Source organism: Macadamia integrifolia, unplaced genomic scaffold (assembly GCF_013358625.1).
Source record: "Macadamia integrifolia cultivar HAES 741 unplaced genomic scaffold, SCU_Mint_v3 scaffold933, whole genome shotgun sequence".
NCBI lineage: Eukaryota > Viridiplantae > Streptophyta > Magnoliopsida > Proteales > Proteaceae > Macadamia > Macadamia integrifolia.
Window position 1 is genome coordinate 164,896 of NW_024870586.1, and position 11,310 is coordinate 176,205.

Genomic DNA, 11,310 nt, shown 5'->3' on the forward strand with positions numbered 1-11,310 from the left:
TCCGAATCGAACCAAACCAATGAAGAATCGAATCGGATCTAAAATCCAATACTCAATCAAACTGAATTTTACTCGGTTTGATTTGACTTATTCTATTTTGTTCGGTTCCTCTTTGAATGTGACAGACACCCTTACCCAACATGTTTTTTCTTTTGGGCTAACGATGAGTAACTAGACGGAGTAGTCCCACGGGCCTATACTAACTTCACAACATGTGGACTGGGTCATATCGGGTTGAATGAGAGCCATCCATCTTTCATTAAAGCAATGACACTAAACACCCCCATGTGAGTGGCCCAGGCAAGTAAAAGGTGTAGAACTCATAACCACACCCTTCCCAGAGTAAAGATCCCTTGCCAACTTGGCTATCCCTTAAGGTTAGCATGATTGTATAAATTACTTAAATTTCTTACGATATATAATTCACTTTGGTGGCAAGAAGTTGTTCCTCTAAATAAATAGCTCGGATCCTATCATAGTTTAAGGAATTGGTATCGAATTCCCAAAATCAGGTGATTCGTATCGGATCAGTATAGACCAAGTATAAATATATATATATATATATATTTATTGAAAACTAGGGGCAAATCTGTCCTATATGTGCCGATCAGATCAGTATCATCTGAGATCAATCCCATCTCTAATACCAATTTTGAAAACTGTGATTCCTATTGAAAACTTTTAAGTTGGGTGCTGAACATAAATATGGATTAGGTTCTCGTACAAAAACCATTTTCAGACAAGCTGATTCACACAGATGGAATCCACCACAGAGTTGGTTATTGGGTGAATTCCATCTGTGCGCATCAACCTCATACAAGAATGATTCTCGTACGAGGACTTAATCCGCTCTCTCTGAACATTCCCCCAACCAGGCTATTTGCTAGCTAGGGATAGAACTCTTACAACTCCAATCTACAAAGATATGGATGATCATAGGGCTGCACCAGGCCGATAAGGATAAGCCCAGGCCAAAGGCTATATTCTAAGTGATTGGGGAGAGAGAGAGAGAGAGAGAGAGACCTGATTAGGTTCTTCCTTGAAGGGGTAGTTTGTGGCGGCCATGAAAGAAAAACTGGGAGGTGCTCTCCTGCGGAAGAATAAACACTAAGAAGAACTGATCAACCAATGAGGTATAGAAGGCAGAAACACACTTGTATATAAATTAGATGTATGGTCTAGGGCCTATACAGCTTCTATCTGCTTCTTCGATCCAAGTGTTGGGTTATGGCACCCACTGATTAACAAAGTAAGTGCCATATTCTCTTCAACAAAGTTTGGATATTAAAGAAATAGTTAATCTAATCGTAATGCTAATAGTCTTCTTGGTCTTCTTTTATTATTTGATAGGCTACCTTAATTTTGTCGGCTATATTTTCCTTGTGGTTGTTAGTGTTGATTAGGTAAAATTATAGGAGCATGATTAATAACATTTTTTTAATTGATAGACTACCTTTCTTTTGCCGGGATGGTATATTATTTGGGAATAAAATTTGGTTTATTTTTCGTTGCTTTTTATCTAAATCTATTAGTTTCTTTATTATTTGTAACAACTCTTTATTTGAGGGTTGAAATCTTTCAGTGAGGGGGTTGGAATCTTTCTATTCCATACATAATTATTCTCAAGCTTTTCAAAATAAATGAGGCAGGCGGGGTCTTTTTTCCTTGTGGTTGTTAGTGTTAATGTATAGTTCGTGTAGGAGCATGATGTGGGTGGCTGTAGAAGCGATTCAATACGATATAAAAATGAAATTTCATGGTTGCCTAGAATACACTGATGATGTGGTCTTCCAAAAAAATGTAACACTTGAAAATGATTTTTGTTGAATGTGCCATGTCCAATGATTGTATCTTATGCTTGAAGAAGAAGACTGGATCTCATTTCTCACTTCAACCTTTTCTCTAATGTTGAGTGTAATGCTATTAGGGTTTCGGCCATAGCTTCTCTTTTGATAGATGTATTAAGTATAGAAATTAGAAACAAAGTATAACTATGGGTCCCCAAATTAGAAATTAGAATAACATCTATTGCAAGAGAAGCTAATCATCTCTCTCTCTCTCTTAGATCTTTCGGCCTAGCTTCTCTTGTATAGTATCCAATAGAAATTATTAGAACATCCACAAGACATTGCAAAAGGAATATTACACCATGCTTACCATTGTCATCTACAGATGTATCAGACATTCTGGGCAAAAAAAAAAAAAAAAACAATTGAAACACATTTCAAATAATATTTATTTAATATAATAATAGAATAAAATATTTTTTGCACACACTTATAGAAACATCTAATGAGCCCCGAATTTCGACTAGTCAGTCCAATAAGTCTCTTACTTGGTAGTTCTCCATAAACAGGCAATGGAAACCTTATTGAGTGTCACCCTCATCACCATTTATGTAGTTTATGTTGGGTGTCTAGTGTATAGTAAATTCTATCGGCATATATCAACCATTGGGACACCATAGATGCACAAACAGGAATGCAACAGTAGGTGCCTCTTAACTATGGAAAAAAGAAACTTCCAGAAATTTCCATTGCCAATCACAGCTGGAGGCGAGCCATTTAGGAATTCTTATGGATTAATGTTCAACACATATAAGTACCCACATTTATATTTTATGCCAAATTGAGACTATTTATCAAAACCAAATCAGGCCATTTAAATCAAAATTGTGAACCGTGTCATAAATGGTTTGATTTTGGTTTCAAAATTGAGACCATTTTGTTAAATGGTTTAAACCAAACCGAACTGTTTAAACTAAAGGTAAACCATTTAAATGATAGTTTAATTATATAGATAGTATGCTAAGTCACTCATGGTTATAATAAATAATTTCAGTCTGAATAAAAAAATTCCACGAAATAACTTAAAAGACTTTTAAAATTTAATAAAAAATTAAAATATGCAAACAATTATAACTTTACAATTGTTAAAAGAAAAATATGTAATAATAAACAATTCGATTCAATGTTAAGTTTACATACATTTCAATAAAAAATTAAAAGAGAAAGAAGTTGTTTAAAAAAAATATTAAAAAACCTAATAAACCTTATACAATCGAAACCTAACCAATTAAATCAAGACTGTTTAAACCGACATCGTTGAAACGTTCATTAAACAATTTGGTTTTTGGTTTTACCTAAAAAATCTTGCACCAAACCCAACCGTGACAACAATGAAACTGAACCGTTTAACACCCTTAATAATAGTTAATGCAATGACTATATAGATTTCTTACGGTATACCATGTTGCATTGTATTCTTTTTTGGAAAAGGTTTTCTTGCATCCACATTGCAGGAAAAATACAGCTAGCCATCAATGTTTATCAGTGTACTACCCTATTTACAACATTATAGGTTCGATAATACCCTTATACTAAGAGGGCATCCGAAGGCTTCGGTCAAGGGATGAATCTCTAGATCGTGGATGAAGAAAAACGGACCCCCGCCTTATTTATTTATTTATTTTTAATTTAATAGGCACCTACCTTTCTTTTGTTGTGGTGAAATATTTTCCTCATGTTTGTTGGTAGGAAAAGGTCTCACAATTAAAGTGTTATACTATATAAACATATTGGGAAGCTGTGAGATCCCACAATAGAGTTTAGATATTAAAGAAAGGGAAAAAGTATTCTTATGCACTCCTTACTCACATCTCACCCATGGACACCATACTCTCTCCTCATTACACAAATTATTGGATGATTCAATCATCTACCTCTTCATTAGTGGGAATCTATACTTTGGTCTCGTAGCAACCTCCCCCATAAAGAATTCTTCATACAGAAATTTGTCTGTTTAATAGTTTTTATTTTTTGGTACATAGAAAACGTGATGATTTTGCAGATTTCTTATCATACTGCAGTGGACTTTTCTTCTTCTTTTTCTTCTTTTTATTTTTATTTATTTGAGAGGTACTTACCTTACTCTTGTCTGGATGTATTTAACTATGCGTTGGGAAGTTGTCAATCACAGTCTTCTTTTTTTATTTTTCAGAAATCTTTATTTTACTTACTCTTATCTGGATGTATTTAACTAGCTAGTTTGCCATATGTATCACTTTTACAAATCATTTTATTTGGTTATGTATATTTTTCTAGTTTAATAATAATAAAAAAAAGATATTAAAGAAATGAAAGAGTGTTTCCTACAAGGGCAGTTTGTCAAAATAGAAGAACATGTTATCATCCAATGGGATTCACATGGGACTCATATGGTCAAAGTAAAAGAGAGCATCAGCATAGTAATTTTTTTTCATAAAAGAAATACTTAATCTAACCGTTGCACAACAGTTAACACGATGACTTGGCAAATTAATTACCATATTGTATTAGTCTTCTTTTTTATTTATACGCTACCTTTTGTCAGGACGCTATATTTCCCTTGTGGTTGTTAGTGTTAACATATAGTTGAGCCCATGTTACAAAGAGGAAAAAAAAACATATGGTTCACCCGGCAAGATTAGTGTAATTATTTTTTTCCCTAAAACTCATTTGTATTAAGAAAAAAAAGAAGAAAGAATATACACCCTGGACATGCCAGTCACAACCAACAAAAGCTCAAAACCTAGCTCCCCTCTCACCTTCGGCATTGTCATCAGTAGGAGAAAGAGCTAAGGAACATAGGAGTGTAATTAAACTATATGTTAAGCAATACAATCTTATCTATATAAAGCATATTTTAATCATGTTCCTATAATCTTTTGCGACCAACTATATAACAATTAAATGTTGTAATAAATATATTAATTGTGTACCCAGCAAAGTCCTATATTCAGATTTGGAGTTAGTAGCTTCTGTTTTTATTTGGTTTGAGTTTCTCCTCATGACAGTGTTGAAGGTGGAACTTTTTCTAGTTTGCGGCTTTTATTTTTCCTACTAATGGTCTACCGAATATGGGGTTATTGAATCCGTGAGTTTTTTGTTTCTTTGTCTAAGAATTCATCGACATTAATTTTATACTTTTGTGTTTCATTTTTCTTTCTTTTATATACATTGCTAAATTTTAGTAAAATATATTAACTATTTGTTGGGAAGCGGTCAATCACCGTTTAATTTTTTCTTTCTTTAATATACATTGCTGAATTTTAGCAAAAATGATTAACTATGTGTTGGGAAGCAGTCAATCACAGTTGTGTTATGTTACATACATATTGGGAAGCCGTGTGATTTTCGCATTCCACCTATGGATCCCACATTCTATTTTATCATTACATGCCCCCCATTAGATAATTCGATCATCTACCCCCTCATTGGTGAAAAAATACACTCTAACCCTGCAACGATCCCTCACCTTTGATGAAATATGCTTGTGTAACAGTTTACATGATGATTATACAGATTTCTTACAACACTACATTGGTCTTTCCTTTTAGAATATATATATATATATATATATATTTTGATAGGCACCTACCTTACTTTTGTCGGAATGATAAATTTCCCTTGTGGTTGTTAGATGATGTATTAACCTTTTTTTTTTTTGGCAAAAGAAGTGGTACATAAATGCATACGCATTGGGAAGCTATGAGAATTACTTTTCTCTCTCTCTCTCTCATCCATGTGCTATCTGTCTCTCTTTGTCTGTGACATATCCATGTGCAATGTGTGTGTAGGGGGATTTTTTTTTTTTTTTGGGGGGGGGGGGGTGGGGGGGCTGTGAATCACATTTCCTCAGGTCATACGGAGGTTCTGCATTGAGGGTGGTTATATATACTTACTTTCAGTCATGATAAGAGATGAATTCAGAAGACCAACAAAAATCTAAGGAAACCAATCTCTTGTGAAGCGACTGTCTAGTATCATCATAATTTATAACAAGCTTCTTACTTCTCTCTCTCTCTCTCTCTCTCTCTCTCTCTCTCTCTTCCAATTCTATGCTTTTACTGGTAAAGAATGGCAATAGTTTTCCAACGATGGGGGATTTTCTCAGTTGGGTCAACTAGGAAACATTTTTTTGTTGGAACATCTTATTCTGCCATTTGGAGGTTAGATAGGGTTGAAATTTTATTGACATGTAGAACTTAAATTATCCAGCATGCATGCTCACATTTGAGGGTAAGGGTATTAATTGAATCATTTATTAAACTGTTTCAATTATCTTAAATTAGAATCAACAAAAAAATTATTTAATTAAACGGTTTGGTTTATATGGTATTTACCAGTTTCAATTTCAATTTTGTTGCCAGTTGGGGTTAACATTTTGGGTCCAATTTAGAACAAAATTATTTTTGAATCCCAATAGAGAAATTTGATGCTACTGGGCTTTAACCATGGCATCTAGGCCTAAATTGTGACTTGAGAAGTAGAAATAAGTCAAAATAAATGGTTTCAATTCTTATAGAGGTACTAATCAATGATGTTCATCACCATTGACAGACTTGAAGGTAAGGTTGCAGTGATCACTGGAGGTGCTGCAGGCATTGGTAAAACTACAGCCAAATTGTTCAGCCAACAAGGTTTTTTTTTGCTAGAAGGAAATTTTATTAAATAGAAGAAAAAATTACATCAAATCAGAAAAGAAATTAGACAAGCAGAAATCCCTCAAGCAACTTTCACTCCCCACCTTCAGCATGACCATCAGCAGAGAGAGCAAGCCACACTCTAGAAAAATCTATAACTGTGCCTACCCAAAACATCATTCTCTAAATATTCTACTATATGTCTAGGAAAGGACACCGAGAATTCTGAGGCTCCAGATTTGGAAGCCTTCTTAGTCAAGAAGTCTGCAATCAGGTTAGCTACGCTAAAGCAGTGGGATATCTTCCAAGGTTTCGAGAATTAAAAAGGGAAGAATAGATAATCATCTTTGGAGAATGAACCAAGATGAATTGGGTCACTCTGTTTGCCACGAAATTGGCCCAGAGATGTCCTCATTCATCCATTGTGATGTTACCAAAGAAGATAATGTGAAAGAAAGCAGTAGATGAGGCTATTACAGGATTTGGAAAGCTTGACATAACGTTCAACAATGCCGGAGCAATTGATCCACCAAAGATAAAGATAATAGAGAATGAAAAATTTGATTTTGATAATGTCCTCGGCGTAAATGTCACCAGTGTCTTCTTAGTCACCAAACACGCAGCCCGTGTTATGTTACCGGCGAAACAAGGAAGCATAATTAACAATGGTGGTGTGAGTTCAATCATGGGAGGTATAGCCTCTCATGCTTATGTTGCTTCAAAGCACGCAATAGTAGGTCTCACCAAGAATGCAGCGGAGGAGCTGGGCCGGTCTGGAATTAGAGTTATTGGATCACCTTTTTTAGGAATGTGGTGAAGGAGTATGATGATGATGAGGTTGAGAAGAAGGTAGAGAAATCGTCTAGTCTTAAAGGAGTTACCTTGACTGCACAACATATTGCTGAGGCTGTTCTTTATTTTGGAAGCGTTGAATCAAAAATGTGTGAGTGGACATAATTTCGTTATTGATATAGGCTATACAGTTACAAATACCAACTTTGGTATGTTCAACCAATTAAACTCTTGATCAGCATCCTAAGGGGTAGCTCAGTTGGCAAAGACCAATTTCTCGTGATAAAAAGGTTTGTGATCAATATCACGATAAATAAATAAATAACTAGAGAATAAGTCTTTGATGCATGATGGGGATGGGGATGGGATGGGGATGGGGATGGGGATGGGGATGGGGGTGGGAGTGGGGGTGGCGGTGGGGGATGTATTATTCCTTCAATATAACTGTGTTGATGGTTAGAATTTTGTCTCGAGATATAGATTTTAATAACAGTGCTGTTTTTAGATTGGATTATTTCTCTACTAATGGTCAAGCCGAAGATGGATTAGTAGTTCAACTCTAAATTTCAGTTTTAATTATCTCAGATTTTCTTCACTAAACTTTTACTTTGCTGATGGCAATACTGAAAATGGTATAGAAGTTCAATATTTCAATATATTCATTGTATTATACATTCTTTCTCCTCTCATATAGAAGTTTAATTGTTGATTCTTAGCCAAAGAAAAAGTAGAATTTTGTGAGAATCTAGTCATGGACATTAACATGGCTGTTTATTGGGCTAATCCTACTAAGCCGACGCCCAAATTGGTCTCATACAACCCACAATTGCAAGAATCTGAGCAGGTATGGGCCCAAATGTGGCTATATATATCCACATGGATCCGGATCAAGTCTGCACGTGCATACCCACTTTAGTCACTCTATAGTCTATATCATAGTTAGTAAGTTTGGGGACAGCAATAATACGGGAATGAATACGTACGGCAATTAAATGGATCAGACGGTAATAATATGTTTCAAAAAATCCTATGCAATAAAACACGTACGGCAATGATACATTACGTGTTTAATACGGTTGCTCTGTAAAATCCGGGACTAAAAATGATTGTTTGGAACTAAATTCTAATATACCATGCTTTTATGGACATTAAAATCTAATCTGATTTTCCAATTTGAAATCATTTCCCATTCTTTTGAATTTTCACATTTAATATTAATTAAATTTAACCCCTAAAATGGGTATGGTAGAAAGAACTAAGAGGATAATCAAACCTCTTCTTGTCTCGTAACTTTTATATGTTCTCTTCTTCTTCTTGGTACAAAAACAAAGTTCAAGAAGATGGAGAAATAAGTGTTTTCCATCATTCATCCCAAAGATGCGTTTGGATTTTCTTGAAATTTCCATGGAGGTACAATCTAAGACCGATCACGGATCAATTTTCAGGCTCAAGAACCTTCTCTCGTCAACTCCTTTGATTTCTCAGATGCAGTATTGTAAGAACAGAGGGAGGAGAACACCCGTGTCATTTTTCTCTTTCTAATTCTTCACATTGTCCGGCTGCAACTATGTTTGTAAATAATTGTTAGTCCAATTCAAATAATGATTGTATGCTAAATTTCCTAGAAAGGTTTTCATTACAACCCCTTTTGGAGAATCCTACCCTTGGCCATCTTTGTCCATGTGAGTTATCTCTTTTGAATATTTATTGATTCTCGTTAAAAATTATTTGCAGATGCAATCGTCCTCGATTGGATTTTCAACTACCAATGGGAAGAGAAACGGAGAAGAAAAAGAGTTGATTGGGTATTCAACAATCGATGGGAAAAGAAATGGAGAAGTGAATGAGAGCAGGGGGTATTGATGTCTTACGTATCGCCCTTGGTCGCTGGCCGCCAAGAACGGAGACGGAGGAGAAGGGGTTGTTGGGGCAAGGGTTCCTCCTTTTTTTGGTTTACTTAGATGAGGGAAGAAGAAGGGTTATAGTTTCGATCGATTAGGGTTCTTGATAGAAGACAAGGGTCGAGAATCGGGATTTGGCCCATTTGGGTTAATCTCAATTTTTTTTTTTTTTTGAACCCAAAAGTTTGATTGAGTATATAACGTATTATACGAGTGTTATTCATATATAATATGATTATCTTTAAAATCTGCATATTAAACGGTTTTTTTGGATTGATATTTGGAGATGCTCACTTTCTTAAGCGGCTACTTTTTCAAATTTTTGATGTATTGAGTTGATGTGGTTTTTCTTTTCTTTCTTTTTTACTTAACAAAGCCTGGTCTGTTGGGAAAAAAATTAAATAAAAATGAATTGCATTCTCATTCACTATGTACTAAAATGGTTCTCCTATTTGATTAGTGGGCTTCCAAACCTTTCTCATCTCAACCATCAATGTTTTTCGACCCATTGAACATTCAACTATAAAATAGAAATATCATCAAGCATAAATTGCATGACAATTTATAAGTAATCAATTGAACTCTCAATGCTAGGTTTTGGAGAGGTGGGTATGAGGATAAAAAAATCTTGGTCAGCTATTGCTTGGAAGTCATTATGTCTCCTTAAGGTGTATGGAGGTCAAGGTTTTCATATCTGTAATGAGTAATGACCACTCGCTTAAAGGTTCTTTTCTTCACCGAATAAAGCTCCCGTATCTGGTTCTCCTTTTCACCCAATAAAGCTCCACCGGATGAGAATCTGATCTTAAATTCTCATACACTCATCAAAAGACAAATGAATTTCCACTTCTTTCTTGCCTCGATTACCATCATCTTTTTGCTTACTGACTCTCAAGACTCTTAACTTTAAGGATCAAAACATTACAAGAAAATGAGCCAATTGCTACAGTTTTTTTTACTACAGAAAATATATACTGTAGTAATTGAAACCGTTTATGACGGTATAAAAATACTGTCATATAAAGTCTACAAAATATGACGGGCTTATTTTACCACAGTATTAGGTCATATTATACTACGGTATAAAAATATTGTAGTAAATGTCTACGACGGTTAATTTTTACCGTAATATTTGATCAAGCATATACGACACTCAATAAAAATCCGTAGTATCTGGTGAAGTAAATATGATGAAAAAATATGATAGACAATTATCTTACTTAATAAATGATAAATTGTATATGACGGGAAGAAAAGTCTGTAGTATCTGTTCAGAAAATAACTCACCCATTCTATTATATACGACGGTTAATTTTTTCTGTAATATTTGGTCAGACATATACGACGTCCACTAAAAATCCGTAGTATATGGTCAAGTAAATGTGGCTGAAAAATAATTCTATAGTATTAGGTAATGTAAATATGACGGACGCTTATCTTGCTTGGTATATGATAAATTATATATGAAGAGAAGAAAAGTCCGCAGTATTTGTTTAGAAAATAACTCACCCATTCTATTATATATGACGGTTAATTTTTTTTGTAATATTTGGTCAGGCATATACGACGCCCACTAACAATTCGAAATATCTAGTCAAGTAAATGTGGCTGAAAAATAATTCTATACTATTAGGTAATGTAAATATGACGGACGCTTATCTTGCTTGGTATATGATAAATTGTATGTGAAGGGAAGAAAAGTCCGTAGTATTTGTTCAGAAAATAACATTTTTCGCGCCAAATAATTCCACTGAAGTCGAAATGTTTTTCCCCAAACCCATTCTCCAGAGAGCAAAAGCCCTATACTCACACAAAATCCCGCGCAGCCTCCTTTTCATTCGTTTATTTTCAGAGCTGGAAGAGAAGTAGCTCTTTTCAGTCCTTACTTTCAGATCTGGAAGAGAAGTAGCGCGAGTTTCTCTCTCTCTCTCTCAAGAATGGCTACCGTTAATAGTTACTCTGAGACTCAGGGTTACCAAGGCAACACACCAATGCCCACACCTACCGTGGCGACCTCAAAGCAGCCTGCCCCTGTCGCTAAGAGCGTCGACACCCAATCTGTTCTGAAAAGGTTTGTATTGTTTAATTTCTCTGGTTTCTTGTTATTGGTCCTTTTGATTTTCTTCATCTGTCCCAATTTTTTTTTTTTTTTTT

General features: G+C 34.9%; 1 protein-coding gene and 1 pseudogene across 5 annotated transcripts in view; both read left to right on the forward strand.

Annotated features, from left to right (window-relative positions):
- The first annotated feature begins 6,357 nt into the window (after positions 1 to 6,357).
- On the forward strand, positions 6,358 to 7,280 carry LOC122070481 (annotated as a pseudogene).
- Positions 7,281 to 10,870: 3,590 nt separating this feature from the next.
- The window catches only part of LOC122070474 (ubiquitin-conjugating enzyme E2 20-like), a 6,395-nt gene continuing 5,955 nt past the window's right edge, over positions 10,871 to 11,310 (forward strand). For 4 of the 5 annotated variants that reach the window (XR_006137794.1, XM_042634635.1, XM_042634636.1 and 1 more), the window contains exon 1: positions 10,871 to 11,227. Coding sequence is in view for 4 of the 5 variants with exons in the window: in XM_042634635.1 (XP_042490569.1) it covers positions 11,094 to 11,227 (134 nt within the window). In the remaining variant the exon portion in view is untranslated. The remainder of the gene's footprint in view (positions 11,228 to 11,310) is intronic. The other variant, XM_042634634.1, reaches the window with a different exon arrangement.